The sequence below is a fragment of the Cervus elaphus genome, chromosome X, assembly GCF_910594005.1.
Source record: "Cervus elaphus chromosome X, mCerEla1.1, whole genome shotgun sequence".
Classification (NCBI taxonomy): Eukaryota; Metazoa; Chordata; class Mammalia; order Artiodactyla; family Cervidae; genus Cervus; species Cervus elaphus.
This window is the reverse complement of record NC_057848.1, coordinates 74,557,491-74,579,795: the sequence shown is the minus strand read 5'-3', so window position 1 is coordinate 74,579,795 and position 22,305 is coordinate 74,557,491. Positions and strand designations below refer to the sequence as shown.

The following is a 22,305-nucleotide window of genomic DNA, read 5'->3' as shown; positions in this document are numbered from 1 at the left end:
GAAGAACTTACAGCTACACTGCCTCAGTAACCCAAGACCCTTTACATCTCCCTTGAATACAGACAGGATAGGGCTCAGGGCCTTACTCAGTGCAGTGACAGCAGTTCCCTGACCAGAAGAGAGCCTGTAAGGAGACCCCTAGTCGTACATGCCACCACCTCATTGATCCAGGGATCCCACAGTGTGACTCTCTCTCATTCCACAGGACCTCGTAAGTACCCTCCAGAGCCAAAGTGGGGATAAACTTAACCCTAAATATCCTAGAAGCCTAGAATGGGAAAGGTGGAACAGTTCAGCCTCCAGCACTAAAAATATGCAGAATCTGAGACCCAGAATCCCTTTCAAGACCTGACTAAGATCGCATCGTGATTTAATAACCGAGGCTGCGACTCTGGTCTCCTAATTCAGCTCGATATTCCAACAGCTGTGCAAATTTGAAGATAGAATTATGATAGCCCAATTTCCATCCATTCGGTTGACATTCTAGATGATTTATCTCATTTGGTTTCATAACACACATTTATAGATGTAGATCAAGGGAGTAGCAGCCATTATATACAATAAACTTTCTCTCTATAGCCTAACTTACATTGCCATTTAAAAAATACATGTAAATCCATGGCTGATTCATGTCAACGTATGACAAAAACCACTACAATACTGTAAAGTAATTAGCCTCCAACTAATAAAAATAAACGGAAAAAAAATAAAGGAAATACCTACAATATGCAACTCCCCACAAAGTGTGCTACATTCAGTAAATTTCAATAGCATGTTAATCTCAAAATTCCAATATTTCCCTGTTGCTATAGTTATGGCATCTGGTTAAATCAAAGTTGAGGTGCTGTGGGCGATAAAAACCCCGATCCCAGCCAACTTTGTGCTTTGTTTCTAATGTACTATGAGGAAAATGGGAGCAAAACAGTCACTTTCTCTCCTTATCCCTTCTCAGGAGCAAAGTACCTTGGCTTCTCTGGGTTAAACAACATGTTGACTCCCCAAGTAGTACCAATACAACTGGAGCCAGTGAGTCCCAATGTACTGACTTAGGGATGCAGGCAGCTTCAGGTCTATAGCTGGGAGTTACTGGGCTAATATGCCAAAGCTGTACTCTGCTCAACCAGATAATTTTTATGGCTAAGTATACAATTGTCCCCCAGTATCTAAGTGGGTTGGTTCCAGGACTACCACCCCCACCTGTAGACACCCAAATTCAGAGATGCTCAGGTCTGTTATGTAAAATGGCAAAGTACAATTGGCCACTTGCCTCCATGGGATCCACAGCCTCAACAGGTACGGAATGCTGACTGTGGCTGGACTTTTACAAACACGTACCATTTGAGGACACTGGGTTTCCCCAGCGGTAAAGAACGCACATGCAATGCAGGAGACATAAGAGACAAGGGTTCGATTCCTGGGTTAGGAAGATCCCCTGGAGGAGGGTACGGCAACCCACTCCAGTATTATTGTCTGGGAAATCCCACGGAGGGAGGAGCCTGGTGGGCTACATTCCATGGGATTGCAAAGAGTCAGAAATGCCTAAAGAGACTGACAGGACAAGTGGGATTTTTAAATAGAGTCATCACTTTGAGCTACACAGCCTGCCATTTTTGAATTTTCATTTTGAACTATTATTTGAGTGCTTGTTTTGCTTGCTTTACAAGAGAGTTGTCTTACAAAGGTTTCTTAGGTCCAAACACTGGGCCCATTAATGGGTGCTAACCTCTCTATGTAGACCTTTATTTCCCTTACTCTGAATAGCGATTTGGTCTCCAAATGTTATTCTGAACATTTACAGGCCATGATAAACATACATGAGAGACTATTTTCAAAGTGTGACAATCAAATCAGTATCTTATAATTTATGGTATGGATTGGTTGGTAAGGGTATGCTCTCCTTTCAGATTGGAACAAAAAGGTAGGCCCATTTTTTTTAAAAGGCATTTAACAGGATTTAAAAAAATAATCTTTTCTCTCAAATGTTAATTTTATCTTAAAATTAGGTATGTTTCATGAGTACATGTTTTTCTGGAAAATAGAATCTATATCTATGTCCTCAAAATGGTCCCTCCATTCTCCTTCTTTGAGAGGGATGCCCTCTTGATGAACCAACATGCACTGCTTTCTGGTAAAATGATAGAGTTTCTGTGCTGCATTCATTCCTTCTGGGCTGGCAGACAGAACTATGATAAGTAACTCTGCCTTTAAGATTAAAGACTTTGGTCACGCTGCTAAGTCCTCACTTAGTTCTCATGCTGCTAAGTCCTCACTTAGTCTTCAGGCTGCTAAATGGCTCTGAAGTCCATCACAGAGCCAGAGCCAGGGGCTGGATCTCTTGACACAAGGCAGGTGGCTTCTCTCAGTTACTGTAGTTTCCACCAGGAAGCCCCTCAGCTTGATAGGGACCTAGTTTCATGGGAGGTCTGCCCCTGTGGCCTCTGGGGTACTACATAAGTATGAAATCTGGAGATTGGCATCCTTTAACTTTAAAAAAAAATCCACAGAATGCTTTCAGAGTGTGCCACATCTCCAATAGCCTAGGCTTTTCGCAATAGCTCCCAATTTTGAACACTCGAAAATTCAGGTACCCTGCTCACATGTCAGGAGGAATTTAACCATTTTGAATTACTATTTATACTGATACTGTGATAGTATGATTACATCAGTAATTAATTAATTAATTAATCAGTTTCATCACACAATAATATGCATTATTGGCCAATATTTCCATTCCTACTTTAAATGTCTTATCGACACTCCCATGTTATTAAAACATTCAGTGTACAAATTCTTGCCGTAATGGGGACTTATCCTCACTGATATTCACATCAATTCAAAACTAAAAGTGATGTGAACTGCTGAGTCTTTGGCGAATGTGGCAGGAATGCTTTGGAAAGCAATATAAGAATCTTCAAAACTTTCTCATATAATTCTATACCATTTGAATATATTTCAGAGTGAAATAAAATTTGTTGACAGTGGTTAGCAAGAAGGTCATAAAAGAGCATCCTTTATTAGCTGGCCCTTGCTTGTGTCCCAAGTTAAGGGAACATGTAGTACAGTAGAAAAGCACTGAATTAGAAACTGGAAGTCTGGAGTTAGTCTTTGCTCTGTTAGTGACCCACTGTGGAACACTGGGCATGTCTCTCGCCTCTTCAAACCTCATTCTTTCCACCTGTAAAACAATGGACTTGGAATAGCTCATCTCTAATGGTCTTTCCTACCCCAGAGTCTGTGGTTTCCTAATGTCTTCATTCCACCTGTCATGATGAGAGTGATCTCTAGTTTTCTGATAGCCTATATTAATGGTATCACTACCACCCTTAAGTGGTTCAAGGCTTAAGCTTCTGAAATTGTATTACCAGACTGGTCCTCACTATCTCTTCCTCAAATACTTTCATATTATTCCTTTCCAAGTTGCTTTTAATATGAGATTCCTTTCGTTTAGCTTATCTGGACCTGTAAAAACTCACGAGGGAAGAAATGGACACATTTTACTCCACAAGTAGCCTTTTGTGCCCTCACAGATAATAAGTGAATAGAAAACAGTGTCATTTGATGACCAGCAGAAGGAAATTTTACTCTAGACAAGAGAAGATATAGCAGTTGTGAAATGAAAACTGTTTGGAAGTATGTAAAGAGCTTTCACATTGGCACAGGATTGGCCTTGGCCCATGCGGCCCCAAGGAGTTTAATCTAGGATCAAGTAGTAGAAGATACTAATTGATGATTTTGGTGGGGCCTAAAGAACTTTCTCATAGAGCAACCTGCGGATGAAGTAAGCTGCCTTGAGCTCTAACTGGTGCCCTCTCACTGGAGGTGTTCAGGGAAGAGCCAGACCATCACCTGTAGGGATGAAACTGAAGGTACTCAGTTAGCTGGGGATAATCTCGGTGGTGTCTTCCAGCTCTGAAAATCTGTGGCCTCATCCCCCCGCCCCTTACTCCCCTTCCTCCATCATCCATCCTCTCATTTCCTCCGCTTACCATCCCCACCTACCCCAAGTAGTCACCCGTCAGACAGGCCTTCTAAATGCCCCCCTCCTCTCTGCCTGCACTGTCCCTGCCCAGGCTCAAGTTCCCATCCTTTCTCACTTGGGACTGACAAAAGCAACAGCTGGTAACTGGTCTCCCACTTTGCACTGGTCTCCCACTTTACTGGTCTCCCTCTATCAAATGTCCACACTGCCGCTTCTACAAATTATGTAAAAATTTGAAAACTGGGACTTCCCTGGTGGTCCAGTGGTTAAGACTCCATGCTTCCACTGCAGGGGGCATGGGTTCAATCCCTGGATGGAGAACTAAGATCCCACATGTCTGCCCCACATGGGGCAGCCAAAACAAGTCTATGATAAGTTAACAAAATTTTAAAAATTGGCAACATCACTTCTATACTTAAAGCTCTCCAGGGCCCACCTGTTATTTTACAGGAAAAATAATCCAAATTTCTTAGCATAGAATATGTTTTTCAAAGCTTGTCTTTCGGCTATAGTTCCAGCCACATACTTCATGCCTTAGTCAAAATGGACTCTTTACCTTTTCAGAAAATGCCAGGGCAGTTCTGCAATTCTGCACTCTTCTGATATTTTCCCTCTGCTTCAAATGCCTTTCACCCTCTTGTCCATCTGAGAAACTCCCAATCAAACTCCCAATCATCACAGTCTAGCCCGAAGTTCTGTTGGAATTGATCACCTCCCCAGATAGAATTAGTTGTTCCTTTATCTGTATGATGCTATCATTTTCTAAATACCTCAAGACATCGTACTCTGTGAAGATGCATTTGGTGGACTGTGTATGTGGTCATGGGTAGGAACACAGAATTTGGATGGGCCCTAAATGAATTCCCAGTCAACTAGATTTAATATTCAACATGCCATTGCTCAATTTGTAAACTATTTAGTTTCTTCCATAATACTTCTCTATGCTTTGGTTTCAATTCAATTTCTGGATGCTTAGGATGGAAAAGCTTTAATATTATGACTTTTTCTGAGAATTTTAAAACATTAGTTGCCAGAGCATCCTGAGGAGAAAGATGTTGTTGTGAAGAAAAATGCAAATGGTTTGCTCATGGAATACAGTGAGTCAGTAGTAGGTGAACAGATGTAATTTAATTTTGCAGGGTTAGACAACACACAATGGAAGCAGAAACTAGAAATGCTTTTCTTTTTCTTTCTTTCTAAATGATGACTCCTACTTCTTCCTGTTCCAGATCATGGTCTTACCAGTTCTGGGCAGCAGGTTGAGAGCAGATAAGAAGTAGGGAATGATGAAGCCACAACAGGGTAGAAGAGCTGTTTCCAGAGAAAAGAAGAGAAAGCAAAAGGACACAACTGGCGAGCAGAGTCAGAAGATAAGCCCCAAATATATTCAGATATCTACATTTATGTTTATGCATGTACAGACTCACTCTGGAGGGAACCCCAAGAAGGTGGTTGTAGCACTTGCCTCTGGAGGAGGGACCTGGGTGACATAGGATCACTAGAAGAAGGGGACTTACATCTCACTGAATATGCTTATTTTATTTGCATTTTTATCATGTGTTTTCTTTTACAACAAAAAAGCACATAATAAGTATCATGTGTGCTAAGTTGCATCCTACTCTTTGTGACCCCATGAACAGTAGCCAACCAGGCTCCTCCAAGCAAGAATACTGGAGTGGGTTGCCATGCCCTCTTCCAAGGGACCTTCCTGACCCAGGGATTGAACCAGAATCGCTATGTCTCCTTCACTGGCAGGCAGGTTCTTTACCACTAGTGCCACCTGGGAAGCTATAATAGTGATACAAGTCAACAACTATGAATAGTGAAAATGTTGAAGGAAAAGTGCAAGATACTCACAGGCCAGACAATCAGCAAGGTGTCCTAGCTAAGCAAACAAGGCAGTCAGAGAACAAGTCAAGATCCTTGCCCTTGACCCTGATCCTAAATACATACCTGTGTTTATTCCCTTCCTTGTTGTTGTTGTTTAGTTGCTCAGTCCTATCTGACTCTTTTGTGACCCCATGGACTGTAGCCCACCAGGCTCCTCTGTCCCTTCCAACCTTGTTGCAAATTAATCCCAAGCAAGCCTGATCTAGGTGCCTACAGGTCAAGCTGAAAATACCAGGCTAGGCAGAATGTGAAGCAGGGAGAAAATAGCATTTCTTGGCAGTGTGATAGTTAATTTGATGTGTCAAATTGACTGGGCCATCAGATGATATCTGGTTAAACATGATTTCTTGGCTGGGTGTATCTGTTGAGGATGTATTGGGAAGAGATTAGCATCTGAATGGGTAGACTGAGTAAAGAAGATGGCCCTCCCCAATGTGGGTGGGCATCGACTGAGCCAACGAAGGCCTGACTAGAACAAAAAGGTAGAGGAGCATTGAATTCAATCTTTGCTTGACTGATTGAACTGGGGCCTCAATCTCCTCCTGCCTTCAGTGTCCCTGGAGCTCAAGACTTCAGACTTGAACTGAAATCTACACCACTGATGTTCTGGTTCTCAGGCCTTCAAACTACACCTCCAGCTTTATGCATGTCTCTGACTTGAATGCAGCAGATCATGGGACTCCTCCTATTGGTTCTATTTCTCTGAAGAACCATACTACAGAATGGTTTGATAATTGGCTTCCTTGGTGTACATTATGTTCTTGCATATGCTCTTGCAAAGGGTCTGATAAAATTTTCTGAAAAATTATTATTGTGACAATGCTGGCTTAAACAGTGATGGTTACTTATGCCCTATGTGTTGACTGAATCCCATCTTAGTGACAGATACAATACATGCCATGTGACCAGAGGCCAGAAGCCCTGGTGATGGTGTGGCCAGGCCTGCCCTAGAAGCAAATCACCATCACCATCTACAGAAATACCCTAAAAAATGATGTGTTGAAAGGAAAGGCCTAAGTGTCTGCTTTGAATACAAAAGTCAACACACCATTATGGAACATGGGAGGGAACTGCCTTTTTCTCAGCAATTACATGGCAGGCACTATGCTTAAAACAACTCTACCAAGTTGTGACTATTATTCCCATCTTTATAGCTGAGAAAATTAGACTCAGAGGGGTAAAACTAGCAAGTATAATAGAAGACTCCCTTCAAAGCCATTTATTTCTGATTCCAAAGACTACGCCTTTTTTGTTCTGAGAACCTAGATCTAGAAATTATATTCTGTGCAGGAAAAGTCAATGCTAGATGGAGAATCTAACAGAAAGGATCGATAGTGCTGTCAGCTATGTCCACCAGAAGATGGTAGAGGGCCAGGTGTGTCTGCCCAGGACAGGACTAGGTTACATGGTCCCTAGTTAAGGGCTGCCAAAAATAATTCAAAAGGACAGGACATGGGTAGCAGAACACTGAGGTTCATTCATCAATAGGGTCATGATAGCTGAAGTCAAAGGTTAACAAGGGAGAAGACCAAACCCTGATGTGAGAGGTGTCTCCTTGCAGCTGCAGACATCAGACTAACCCAGGGATGAGCAGAGGCAAACATAATCTGGCTGGCAAGAAAGGGGTTGGACTGGACCTAGATGTTGGCTCTGCCCCCATTGTTCCTTAAGGAACAAGATCATGGCCCAGCTTGGTAGAAACTGAGGGAAGACTCAAAATAAGCAAAATGACATTCTGGTAACATAAGTTTATCCACATATTTAATACACCACCATCATTCATTTATGTAGTTAATAAACATTTATGGAGGTGCTAGTATATATACTTAGCATTGTGCCAGCAACAGGGGCTTTGGCACTGTCCCTGTCGCCACATGTGTGGCTCAGAGTTGGGTATTTTTGGAACACTCAGTGCATTTGTAATGATTCTTTCAACAGTTGCCTTCACCTGGGAGAGCCGTGTATGTAGGGAGAGACCATCTGGGAGTGGAGAGGAGGTTGGAAAGTCTGTCAACCAAATCAAAGAGTACAGTAAAATACAATGTGTCACAAGGATGGAGATAAGCCAGGGGGAGAGGTGGCTAAGGGAATTCAGAGGAAGGCATCTAAATCCAACTGGGATAAGGATGGTCAAGAAAAGTTTTCCAGGAAGGAGGGGTTCCTCACACTGAATTCAAAAGACTAAGCAGAAGTTAGCAAAATAAAGAAGGGAACTATCCCAGTGGTTGGAACAGTAATGTCACTATTTTTACTGCAGGTGCTCAGTTGCTTCAGCCATGTCTGGCTCTGGGCGACCCCATGGACTGTGACCTGCCAGGCTCCTTTGTCCATAGAGTCCAAGAATACTGGGGTGGGTTGCCATTTCCTCCTCCAGGGGATCTCCTTGACCCAGGGATCGAACCCACATCTCTCAGGTCTCCTGTAGTGGCAGGCAGGTTCTTTACCACCTCTAGTACATATTCGTTACCAAAGGAATGAGGGATGGAGAGATGAATAAGAGAAAGCACTACCAGAATAAGATAAACATGACTTATAAGAGGCAGTTGTTACACGTTTAGAGAACTTCAGATAAATGAGTATACTTTTCAAAATATGACAGTACCTACCCTGGAAAGCTAAGCAGAATTGACCGTTATTACTAACCATCCTGGAGTAGCAGCAGGTGGTGATCAGAAAGTAACAGTGGAGTCTAACCATGTTCTCTACCATAAAGTCCAGCTGTCCAATGGCCTTCCCTTTATCCAAGATCACTGATTTTTCGAGCTCTCATGATATGGCCCTAGTCCAGTTACAATTAATATGCTTTTCCATTTCTTCACTTTAAGAACTTTGCCCTTTCCTGGAAGTGATTAACTCCAAAAAGACAAGCTAGAAACTTGGAGCAAGAGATTAATTACCAACATGAACCACTTCCATGTTTGGATTCAGAACTAGACCCACCTTGCAAAGTATACACACAGACTCTGCCTCCTAATGGAGAGATGTGGACTTTGATTCTAAATGTAAGTAGGTTTGACCTCCCTTACTTTTAATTGCCTAAAATTTAGCCTGAAATCCAACCAGGAGACTATTGCTTTCTGCTTCCTGGGAATCAAGTCACAGCTGAAAGGACTGCTGGGGGAGAACTGGGTGGGGTTAGAAATCAGAATCTTGGCTTGACTTTTATGAATCTTCTTGCCCATTTTAATCACCTCCTTCTGGCTCTGATATTATCAGTAATTTCCTGAGACAGAGAAAACCTAGACTTCCTCAGAGAGTTTGACTATCTGCTTCAGCAAAATACAAAATGGGGAACACTAACTGAATGAGAAAGACTAGAGATCTCTTCAAGAAAATTAGAGATACCAAGGGAACATTTCATGCAAAGATGGGCACAATAAAGGATAGAAATGGTATGGACCTAACAGAAGCAGAAGATATTACAAAGAGGTGGCAAGAATACACAGAAGAACTATACAAAAAAAGATCTTAATAACCCAGATAATCATGATGTTGCGATCACTCACCTAGAGCCAGACATTTTGTAGTGTGGAGTCAAGTGGGCCTTCAGAAGTATCACTATGAACAAAGCTAGTGGAGGTAATAGAATTACAGCTGAGCTATTTCAAATCCTAAAAGATGATGCTGTGAAAGTGCTACACTCAATATGCCAGCAACTTTGGAAAACTCAGCAGTGGCCACAGGTCTGGAAAAGGTCAGTTTTCATTCCAATCCCAAAGAAAAGCAATACCAAAGAATGTTCAAACTACCACACAATTGCACTCATCTCACATGCTAGCAAAGTAATGCTGAAAATTCCCCAAGCCAGGCTTCAATAGTATGTGAACCGAGAACTTCCAGATGTTCAAGCTGGATTTAGAAAAGGCAGAGGAACCAGAGATCAAATTGCCAACATGCGCCAGATCATTGAAAAAGTGAAAGAATTCCAGAAAAATATCTACTTCTGCTTTATTGGCTACACCAAAGCCTTTGACTGTGTGGATCACAACAAACTGTGGAAAATTCTTCAAGAGATGGTAATACCAGACCACCCGACCTGCCTCCTGAGAAACCTGTATGCTGGTCAAGAAGCAACAGTTAGAACTGGACATGGAACAATGGACTGGTTCCACATTGGGAAAGGAGTATGTCAAGGCTGTATATTGTCACCCTGTTTAACTTATACGCAGGGTACATCTTGTGAAATGCCAGACAGGATGAAGTACAAGCAGGAATCAAGATTGCTGGGAGAAATATCAATAATCTCATATATACAGATGACACCACCCTTATTTTAGAATGTGAAGAGGAACTAAGGAGCCTTTTGATGAAGGTGAAAAAGGAAAATGAAAAAGCTGGCTTAAAACTCAACATTCAAAAAACAAAGATCATGGCATCCGGTCCCATCACTTCATGGCAAATAGATGGAAACAATGGAAACAGTGACAAACTTTATTTTCCTGGGCTCCAGAATCACTGCAGATGGTGGCTGCAGCCATGAAATTAAAAGAGGCTTGCTCCTTGGAAGAAAAGCTATGACCAACCTAGACAGCATATTAAAAAGCAGAGACATTACTTTACCAACAAAGTTCCGTCTAGTCAAAGCTATGGTTTTTCCAGTTGGCATGTATGGATGTGAGAGTTGAGCCATAAAGAAAGCTGAGCATCAAAGAATTGATGCTTTTGAACTGTGGTTTTGGAGAAGACTCTTGAGAGTCCCTTGGAGATCAAACCAGTCCATCCTAAAGGAAATCGGTCCTCAATATTCATTGGAAGGACTGATGCTGAAGCTGAAACTCCAATACTTTGGCCACTTGTTGCATAGAACTGACTCATTGGAAAAGACCCTAATGCTGGAAACGGTTGAAGGCGGGAGGAGAAGGGGATAGCAGAGGATAAGATGGTTGGATTGCATCACTGAGTCAAAGGACATGAATTTGAGTAAACTCTGGGAGTTGGTGATGGACAGGGAAGCCTGACATGCTGAAGTCCATGGGGTGGCAAAGAGTCGGACACAACTGAGCAATTGAACTGAACTGAACTGAGCTGATCCACAGAAAGCCCCTCCTATGTTTGTGTCCAAGGAGTGGCACACAAAGGCAGCACACTTGCCAAGTGCTTTCATATCTGCCTTCCTCTCATTGGCTAAGAAGCAAAGTCTGTGGTGATTCTGGGCAGCCCATCCAAAAGCTGGAATGGACAGCATGCTCTTCCAGCCAATGAATACATCACAGAGGAGAGAGAATGCTAAGCTACTTCTGATGTCGTCAAGGCACGAGCCCTCCAGCAGCAACAAAACTCATGAGGAGCTGCACACAGGGCAGAGGAGAAAACAAAGCAGCCTTATCTTAAGGCTTTATTTCCAAATGGCACATGTGTTCAATGACCAAGCCTGGCTTTTTCTACCTAGCAGTGAACTTGGAGTCAAGAATCTTGGGCTCTAGTCCTGCCAAGGCTGTGGACTGATTCTATTATTCCAGACCGGCCCCTTCCCCTCTCTGTGCTTAAGGGCCCTCATCTGCAAAACAGACAGCACAGACAAACAGTGTTTAAGGACCGGAAATGACAAAGACAGTCAAAGGCTCATTACCCAGGAGCAGATTCTCCTGACTACAGGTTCTCTGTGGGTTGCTTTGCCTTCCACCTATGGACAGTGCCATTTCTGAGGAGTACCTTCCCTACTTAATTAAGGCTTTGCTGCCAGGTCAATGGAATTCCCAGGTGATGCTAGTGGTAAAGAACCTGCCTGCCACTGTTTACAATAGCTAGGACATGGAAGCAACTTAGATGTCCATTGGCAGACAAATGGATAAGAAACCTGTGGTACATATACACAATGGAATATTATACAGCTATTAAAAAGAATGCATTTGAATCGGTTCTAATGAGATGGATGAAACTGGAGCCTTTTATACAGATTGAAGTCAGAAAGAAAAACACCAATACAGTATATTAATGAATATATATGGACTTTAGAAAGATGGTAGTGATGACCCTATATGCGAGACTGCAACAGAAACACAGATATTTTGGACACAGACTTTTGGACTCTGTGGGAGAAGGTGAGGGTGGGATAATTTGAGAGAATAGCATTGAAACATGTTTATTATCATATGTGAAATAGATCACCAGTCCAGGTTCACTGCATGAAACAAGGTGCTCAGGGCCAGTGCACTGGGATGACCCTGAGGGATGGGGAGGGAGGTGGGAGGGGGGTTCAGGATGGGGGACACATGTACACCCATGGCAGATTCATGTCAATGTATGGCACAAACCACTACAATATTGTAAAGTAATTAGCCTCCAATTAAAATTAATTAATTAATTTAAAAAATAACCTGCCTGCCAATTCAGGAGATCTTTACTTTGTATTCATAAATGTCCTTCAAAATCCACACACTTAAGGACTCCTATGTTGTAGAGGAAGTCTTAGAGAGCAATTCTTCTCACTCCAAAAGAACTAATAGATGAGGAGTATATATTCAAATGTAAGCACAAAAGCACAATCACCAAGTAAGAGGGGCCGCATATTAAAATGCCAAGACTTTCCATGGGTCATTCTAGTCCTTACGATAGCAATAAAGGTACCAGCTACAGTTGGTAATGAGAGTTACACGCTGTGCTGGACACTCTGAAATATATTCTCTGTGACAGCAAATACTGCATAGCACATACTGCCTGCCAGGCCCTATTCTAAGTGCTCCATGTATATTAATTTCTTTAATACTCGCACTAACTCCACAAGGGAAGAAATATTACTAACCCTGGGCTACAGATGAGGAAACCAAGGTACAGAAAGTATAAGTAACTTGCCCAAAGTCATAGAAGTTAATATATAACAGAAAGCAAAAGTGTCAGTCGCTCAGTCATCCCCAACTCTTTGTGACCCCTTGGACTGTAGCCTGCCAGGCTCCTCTCTACAAGGAATTCTCCAGGCAAGAATACTGGAGTGGGTTGTCATTCCCTTCTCCTAGGGATCTTCCTGACCCAAGGATTGAACCTAGGTCTCTTGCATTGTGGGCAAATTCTTTCCCGTCTGAGCCACCAGGGAATCTCTAATAAATAACAGAGCTAGAAACCAAATCCAGAAAGTCTAATCCATACAACCTTTCACAGAAGATGATGTTCTAGCTGTCAATTAATTGACAAATGAACCTCAAAACTCCATTGGCTTCACGTGATAACAGTTCACTTCTCGCTAATGCTACATGTTCACTGTACTTTGATGAGGCTCTGTGCTCTGCATGGTCTCCTGGGGACCCTGACTTATAAAAGTTTTACCATGAGGAGTGCTGCCTGCTGCCACAACAAGTGTGGAGAGCACAAGGAGGTGGCACATGTGTTCCTCTCTGCTTCAGCCCAGAAGTGACACGGGTCATTTTCCCTCACAGCTCCTTGACCAGACCTAATCACACAGGCCTGCCTCACCACAAGAGGGCTTAGAAGTTAGTTTTTTTGCATTCCCAGAAGTGGATAAACAGATGTTAGTAAACAGTAGTAACCACCACAAGCTGCAAGTATCAAAGTGAAGTGAAAGTGAAAAGTCGCTCAGTCATGTCTGACTCTTTGCGACCCCATGGACTGTAGCCCACCAGGCTCCTCCATCTGTGGAATTTTCTAAGCAAGAGTACTGGAGTGGGTTGCCATCTTCTTCTCCAGGGGATCCTCCCGACCCGGGGATCGAACCCAGGTCTCCCACATTGCGGGCAGACGCTTTACCATCTGAGCCATCAGGGAATCCCGCAAGTATCAAAACACCCAGGTAAAATTTTCTCTCCATACCTTATGGAAATCAGCATTCTTATAACAGAAGAACAGGATGGTTATTGGACAGGTAACTAATAGTATTCATCATATACCCTCATCTTAAGATGAAGAACCTGAGACTCAGAGAGGTTTAGTAAATGCACTCTAGCGAAAGCGAAAGTGTTAGTTGCTCAGTCATGTCCAACTCTTTGCGACACCATGGGCTGTCCACAGTCCAGGCTCCTCTGTCCATGGGATTTCCCAGGCAAGAATACTGGAGTGGGTTGACATATCCTCCCCCAGGGGATCTTCCTGACCCAGGGATCGAACCCGGGTCTCCTGCATTGCAGGCAGATTCTTTACTATCAGGGAACCACCAGGGAAGCCACTCAAGGTCATCCAATAAGAAAGTAACAGAGCCCGAATTTGGACCGTGGTTTGACTCCAAAGTCTGTACTGTTTTTACTCCAGCAAACTGTCTCACAAAGGAAGAAAGAAAATGTTTCACGATCATCCACCACTCAGGATTATCCACAGTGGGCCACAAAGTCAGAAGAGAGAACCAGAGCTGGAGCTGACTATGGACCAGCCACCACTGCATCAGGTATAAGTGCAGATATCAGCACTGGAAGGGACTCTTGGGCAGGAGATCAGACCACCTTCACCACCTGAGCACTTTTTCAGGTACAGAAACCGTGAAGTACTTTGTCCAACAGTACCTGGATGACAATGAGATAGCTCTACTCTAGCATCTGTGTCAGCCAGGCTCCAGGCAGGAATCAGAGGACAAGTTTGAAAAGTACAGCTGAAGGTCTGGGCAGGGTAAAGGGGACCAAGGGCTGTGCAGCAGGCCTGAACCAGCAGCAGGGAGAAGCTGCTACCATCCTAGTCCTAAAGTGGGAAGCGGAACAGAATCTGGTCAAAACCTAGGCTCTCAGAACAGGGCAACCCAACAGGTGCGGCACACAATACAGGAACATCATCATTGCCAAATGTGACCTGACGGAGAAGAAGCTGGAGAAATAAATACCCAGAGCTCTCTCTCTCTCCTCCTGACTGTCTGATCCTCCTCCCCCCCCCCCCCCCCCACCGCCTGCAATGGATACCTCCCATTGGCCAAACCCCCTGGAAGCCAGAGGACAAGGGAACCTGGGAGATAACAGTCCATAGAAGTCCATTACCAGGGGTCCAGAGCAGGGGAGGTAAGGGTAAAAAGAGGATCTCAAGTGTTAAACTGAGACTATACATTATAGCATATCTCCTTTTTGTTCATTGAATCATTCATTTACTTATTTACCATGTTCAAACTCAGAAAATGCTAAATACAATTCAATTTCCATCCAAATTCAAGACTGTCCTTGAAATTTGTTAGTGAAAGTATGTCACCTATCCAAGTATAATGCTATTTTTATTTAGAAGATCTCAGGTATATTTTAAGGTTATGTCTAGTTCAGCATGAGTTAAAGAAAATCACATTTTAAGGCTATGTTTGGTTCAACACAAGTTAAAGAAAACCACATTGTAGCACAGCTTGACCTCTGGTTAAACTCGGCAGATTGGCCATGTGTGATTCTCTCTATCTCTCCCCTGAAGCCTTATCAAAACAACAGTAAATTAGTTAAAACAATAAGAGAGAGAGAGAAAAGAGAAAGGTGTAAAAGTACATACAAACTAAGAAATGGGAAAAGAGACCTTAGTGGATGAGAAATGTCAACACATTTTTTGAAGATAGGAAGTCAATGGAGGAATGTGTATCAGTTTAGAAGAGTGAAGGAAATGAAAAAGGAAAGTGAGCCAATTACCCTGAGAGAGTTCTAAGAAGGCTTAGGACTTAAAAAATACCAGGTACCCTAGAATTAAGGGTAAGATACAGGGAAACAGGGATTGAAGGTATGAACATGGAAGAGCAGATTCCCACATTTCCTTCATTCCATGCTGCTTACCAGGCCACTGTTCCATTCACCCCTTTTGCATCCAGGAAACAAAAGACATGGTCTCTAGAGACACAGCATGAGACACACTCAGGGCACTAGAGACACTGGGTATAGTAGAGGCACATGACAGAAAATGGAGGGATTAAGTGCAAGTCTATAATATGGAATGGCAGGAATGCGTCAGCATATCCCCCATCCCAAAATATCTGGAGGCAGACTAAAGGAAAACTTGACAAATAAAAATTAGGCAATTATTAACCCTGAGGAAAACACAATTTTAAAAAGGACATGTATGTTTAATTGCATTGGCTTGCCAGTGAACAATATTTACAAAGCTATAATAATATAAATATTGAATACCAATTTTGAAAAAAAAATATGATTTACTTTTATTAGAGTAATAGGGATGGGAAAATTGAGGGATTCAGGGGCAGACATGAGGGCCGGTCACAAACATTCCAGGGCACTTCCTTCCAGGCACATGTTAAGACTGCATTTTGTGGCCTTCTTTAAAATTCACCATGGCCCTATGATTTCCTTCAGTCAATAAAACAAAAGGGAATGACTGGGCAGAATGTGATATGACTGGGCAGAAGCTTTGAGAATCAGTGTATCATCACCCTGTTACTTGCCCCTATTGCAGAGATCATGGAATCAGGTGTTGTGATGGCACCTCCATCCGCCTTGAGGAGCAACATAATCCAGAGGTTCCCTAACTACGTAGGGTGAACATGTAGCAGGAGCAAGAAATAAACTTTTGTTGTACAAATCCACTGGTAATTAGGAATGGTTTGTTGACAGCATAAACTAGCCAAGCATGACTTTGAGACAGCTGGATTGTCATCTATCATTACAAGAAGTCCACAAACAACATTGAAAATAATGAATCAAGTAATAGCAGTAAAAAATGTAAAATATGAAAGTCAATGTCAAAGGCAATAACTAAAACAGTTGAAAAGTGACTGTTCCAGAGGAGCAGGCTGAAGAGGGAGCAGTGGTGGCCTGATTGTTTTTGTTGTCTGTGTTGTTACAAGCCTGATTTAAAAATGAAAAATTGTACTAGTACATTGATAAAATAATTTTAAACCATTCTATGTATGTATACTCTAGTGGGGATCCAGTATAAGAAAAAAGATACTGGTAGTAGCAGGGTTGTATGTGAATTTCCTCTCCAGAGCTTCGAATTCCCAATGAAGAAAATAGGGTCTAGTCTATATTATTTTTAATAGAGAAACTCAGTTACCATGTGACCTTTAAGACATGTTCCTCTAGATTAAACACTAACTCTACATATTCTGTAGGACTTTTACCTCCAGGATCATAATTCCAAAATAAGCAATTATAAAAAACAGTAGGAGCGGTGTTGCTGTCGGGGGCTGACGCCGAGCGCCCAGCCCGCGGTGTCGGCGGCGCGTTGGTGTCGGCCGGGCGCGCTGGCACTGAACTGAGAAGATGTCCCTGTACGATGACCTGGGAGTGGAGACCAGCGACTCAAAGACAGAAGGCTGGTCCAAAAACTTCAAACTCCTGCAGTCTCAGTTCCAGGTGAAGAAGGCAGCTCTCACTCAGGCCAAGAGCCAGAGGACAAAACAAAGTACAGTCCTTGCTCCAGTAATCGACCTAAAGCGAGGCGGCTCTTCAGATGAGCGGCAGATCGTGGACACTCCGCCGCACATGGCCGCAGGCCTCAAGGACCCTGTTCTCAGCGGGTTTTCTGCAGGAGAAGTTTTGATCCCCTTAGCTGATGAATATGATCCCATGTTTCCTAACGATTATGAGAAAGTAGTGAAGCGCCAAAGAGAGGAGCGACAGAGGCAGCGGGAGCTGGAAAGACAGAAGGAAATAGAAGAGAGAAAAAAGAGGCGTAAAGACAGACATGAAGCTAGTGGGTTTTCCAGGCGACCCGATCCAGACTCTGATGAAGATGAAGATTATGAGCGAGAGAGGAGGAAAAGAAGTATGGGCGGAGCTGCCATTGCACCTCCCACATCTCTTGTGGAGAAGGACAAAGAGTTACCCCGAGACTTCCCTTATGAAGAGGATTCACGACCTCGCTCACAGTCTTCCAAAGCTGCTATCCCTCCCCCAGTGTATGAGGAACAAGACAGACCCCGATCCCCGACCGGCCCTGGCAACTCCTTCCTCGCCAACATGGGGGGCACTGTAGCACATAAAATCATGCAGAAGTACGGCTTCCGGGAAGGCCAGGGTCTCGGGAAGCATGAGCAGGGCCTGAGCACAGCGCTGTCGGTGGGGAAGACCAGCAAGCGGGGCGGCAAGATCATCGTGGGCGACGCCACCGAGAAAGACGCAGCCAAGAAGTCGGATTCGAGTCCATTAACTGAAATACTTAAGTGTCCTACCAAAGTGGTCCTACTCAGGAACATGGTTGGTGCAGGAGAGGTGGATGAAGACTTGGAAGTAGAAACCAAGGAAGAGTGTGAAAAATATGGCAAAGTTGGAAAATGTGTGATATTTGAAATTCCTGGTGCCCCTGATGATGAAGCAGTACGAATATTTTTAGAATTCGAGAGGGTTGAGTCAGCAATTAAAGCTGTTGTTGATCTGAACGGGAGGTATTTTGGTGGACGGGTGGTCAAAGCATGTTTCTACAATTTGGATAAATTCAGGGTCCTGGATTTGGCAGAACAAGTTTGATTTTAAAAACTAGAGCCTGAGTCATCTCCAGCGACCCTTCGGCAAGCTGCAGAGTGAGCGGAGGAGAACAAGGCATCAGGGGGGCCTTTCCTGGCTGTGGGTGCAGAGACTCTGTGAGGACTTCTAAGATATGTTGACTGATCCCTTTTTTATTTTGTGTTTTTTTTAATATAGTATAAAAATCCTTTAAAAAAAAAAACAGTAGATATGGATAAATGAAGAGTTTTGATTCTAACTAATCAGGCACACTTAGAACAAAGTTCAGAAGGACTAGGAGATTATATTTTAAGACCATCATGCAAGTGTATATTTCTCCAAGGGCTGAGGAGCAAAGGGCTCTAGTTAGGAGTATCTCTGTCACAATAGGACACCAGCCCGAGTGAACCTTGGTACCTTCTTCTAGGGACTTTTCTTCCTCAGAGAATTTCTTTGTTCATGTTTGGAGGAATTTGTACTGCACTTCCGTAAAGAAGTAATACCTCCTATACCCCAATAATAAATGAGGCAGAGCAGGCTAGGAAAGACCTGTGCATCCCACAGCAAAGTAACATAGACATGAAGCAAAACAAATGAAGGCTCATGGTGATGCCCATGTCATCATCTAGAAGAGACAGGAGACACATCCAAAACGTTCAACTCATCCAAACATCAGGAGAGAGAAACCTCTAGTAAAAGCTGTGTTTCCATGTATGCTGCCACATCAATCAGCCATACCGCCTGTTATAACATGATGCCCATTTGGAAGATGGTGTGTTCGGAATAGGGATAGTGCTTGTAGCTTTGGATCAGAGGGTTAGCTACGCATGCTTGGATCTAGGTGTACTGTGAACAACAGCTCCTATCCCCTAACCCCAAAGCCCACTGCATTCCTAAATGGCTCTTTTGTTGGTTGTTCTGGCAAGCCCAGTCATTTGATCATGGCTTCATTTGATCATGGCTGCTTGTAAAGTGGAATCATATAAATGAAAGAAATTTGTCCTTTATATCTGAAGTGGATTGAAGTTTTCATGCTCACTTTTAAATATAGACTTCTTCTGCATATTCTGGGGCATGACAATATTTCAAGATAATAATGAAATCAAACTATACGTTTCTGACTGGAGATAGGTGCAAAAGTACCCAGCTCTACTGTCGTTCCTTCACAATCCTTCTTCCAAGACCAACTCTTCTCTCCATTCCCAAAAAATACAGTACATACATCTCCGACTGATGCAGAGTTATAGCTCCAAGCCATACGGGATGCTCTAACCTCTGATTCACATGGTCCCTAGAGCTTAGGATCACTTTTTCAGCTTTAATGGCTTTCTCTTTCACCTCTTGCTAAACTAAGCAAAAGTTCTAAGAATGTCAATAGAATCATTACTTTGATCCAACATCTTGAGTTCAAAGGATACTAACATGTTCTGAAGGCCAAAAATCTCAACACTTAAAATCTGACCCAAATCTACCTTCCAGTCTGTTTTCCAGTAGTTTCTTGCCAATAACCACACCACACTCCACTATGGTACATTACTTGTAACTCCGTGAACAACACATGTTTCCCTTCATGTACGATTCAGTTCAGTTCAGTTCAGTCACTCAGTCATGTCTGACTATTTGTGACTCCATGAATCACAGCATGCCAGGCCTCCCTCTCCATCACCAACTCCTGGAGTTTACCCAAACTCATGTCCATTGAGTCGGCGATGCCGTCCAGCCATCTCATCCTCTGCTGTCCCCTTCTCCTCCTGCCCCCAATCCCTCCCAGCATCAGGGTCTTTTCCAATGAGTCAACTATTCGCATGAGGTGGCCAAAGTATTGGAGTTTCAGCTTCAGCATCAGTCCTTCCAATGAACACCCAGGACTGATCTCCTTTAGGATGGACTGGTTGGATATCCTTGCTGTCCAAGGGACTCTCAAGAGTCTTCTCCAACACCACAGTTCAAAAGCATCAATTCTTTGGCACTCAGCTTTCTTCACAGTCCAACTCTCACATCCATACATGACCACTGGAAAAACCATACACTTGACAAGATGGACCTCTGTTGGCAAAGTAATGTCTCTGCTTTTTAATATGCTGTCTAGGTTGGTCATAGCTTTCCTTCCAAGGAGTAAGCATCTTTTAATTTCATGGCTGCAATCACCATCTGCAGTGATTTTGGAGCCCCCCCAGAAATAAAGTCAGCCACTGTTCCCACTGTTTCCCCATCTATTTGCCATGAAGTGATGGGACCGGATGCCATGATCTTAGTTTTCTGAATGTTGAGCTTTAAGCCCACTTTTTCACTCTCCTCTTTCACTTTCATCAAGAGGATCTTTAGTTCTTCTTCATTTTCTGCCATAAGGGTGGTGTCATTTGTATATCTGAGATTATTGCTTTTCTCCCAGCAATCCTGATTCCAGCTTGTGCTTCTTCCAGCCCAGCGTTTCTCATGATGTACTCTGCATATAAGTTAAATAAGCAGGGTGACAATATACAGTCTTGACGTACTCCTTTTCCTATTTGGAACCAGTCTGTTGTTCCATGTCCAGTTCTAACTGTTGTTTCCTGACCTGCATATAGGTTTCTCAAGAGCCAGGTAAGGTGGTCTGGTAATCCCATCTCTTGAAGAATTTTCAACAGTTTATTGTGATCCACACAGTCAAAAGCTTTGACATAGTCAATAAAGCAGAAATAGATGTTTTTTCTGGAACTCTCTTGCTTTCTCGATGATCCAGCAGGTGTTGGAAATTTGATCTCTGGTTCCTCTGTTTTTTCTAAAACCAGCTTGAACATCTGGAAGCTCACTGTTCACGTATTGCTGAAACCTGGTTTGGAGAATTTTGAGCATTACTTTACTAGCATGTGAGATGAGTGCAATTGTGTGGTAGTTTGAGCATTCTTTGGCATTGCCTTTCTTTGGGATTGGAATGAAAAGTGACCTTTTCCAGTCCTGTGGCCACTGCTGAGTTTTCCAAATTTGCTGGCATGTTGAGTGCAGCACTTTCACAGCATCATCTTTCAGGATTTGAAATAGCTCAACTGGAATTCCATCACCTGCACTAGCTTTGTTCATGCTTTCTAAAGCCCACTTGACTTCACATTCCAGGATGTCTGGCTCTAGGTGAATGATCACACCATTGTGATTATCTGGATCATGAAGATCTTTTTTGTACAGTTCTTCTGTGTATTCTTGCCACCTCTTCTTAATATCTTCTGCTTCTGGTAGGTCTATACCATTTCTGTCCTTTATTGTGCCCATCTTTGCATGAACTGTTCCCTTGGTATCTCTAATATTCTTGACGAGATCTCTAGTCTTTCCCATCTGTTGTTTTCCTCTATTTCTTTGCACTGATCACTGAGGAAGGCTTTCTTATCCCTCCTTGCTATTCTTTGGAACTAGGCATTATGGGAATATCTTTCCTTTTCTCCTTTGCTTTTCACTTTTCTTTTCACAGCTATTTGTAAGGCCGCCTTAGACAGCCATTTTGCTTTTTTGCATTTCTTTTCCATGGGGGTGGTCTTGATCCCTGTCTCCTGTACAATATCACAAACCTCTGTCCATAGTTCATCAGGAACTCTGTCTATCAGATCTAGTCCCTTAAATCTATTTCTCACTTCTACTGTATAATCATAAGGGATTTGATTTAGGTTATACCTGAATGGTCTAGTGGTTTTCCCTACTTTTTTCAATTTAAGCCTGAATTTGGCAATAAGGATTTCATGATCTGAGCCACAGTCAGCTCCCAGTCTTGTTTTTGCTGACTGTATAGAGCTTCTCAATCTTTGGCTGCAAAGAATATAATCAATCTGATTTCAGTGTTGATCATCTGGTGATGTCCATGTGTAGTCTTCTCTTGTGTTTTGGGAAGAGGGTGTTTGCTATGACCAGTGTGTTCTCTTGGCAAAACTGTTAGCCTTTGTAATTAAGGACTTTTAAATTATGTGTGTGGGTAATCTACATAAAATGGAGAGCTGGTTACTGTATAGACCAAATGCCCTTCAACTTTAGATGTTCACCAAAAAGTTTGCTGACATGTGCTTTTAGACATATTTTTTAACCCCAAACCTGGGGTTCTGAAAGAAAAATGACAGCTCCAGCTCTAACTGGAAAGCAATGGGAGTCAGGGGTAGGAAAAGAAGTGTAGAGAGAGGGGTA

At 42.9% G+C, this 22,305-nt stretch overlaps 1 protein-coding gene across 1 annotated transcript; it reads left to right on the top strand.

The window, feature by feature from the left end:
• Positions 1-16,897: 16,897 nt before the first annotated feature.
• LOC122689529 (splicing factor 45-like) lies at positions 16,898-18,387 on the top strand. The gene has a single exon (XM_043896044.1). The coding sequence runs from the start codon at positions 16,981-16,983 to the stop codon at positions 18,184-18,186; it is 1,206 nt and encodes a 401-aa protein (XP_043751979.1). The 5' UTR covers positions 16,898-16,980; the 3' UTR covers positions 18,187-18,387.
• Positions 18,388-22,305: the final 3,918 nt, after the last annotated feature.

Coding starts and splice junctions, on each gene's coding strand:
- LOC122689529 (XM_043896044.1), top strand. CDS start 16,981: ATGTCCCTGTACGATGACCTGGGAGTGGAGACCAGCGACTCAAAGACA.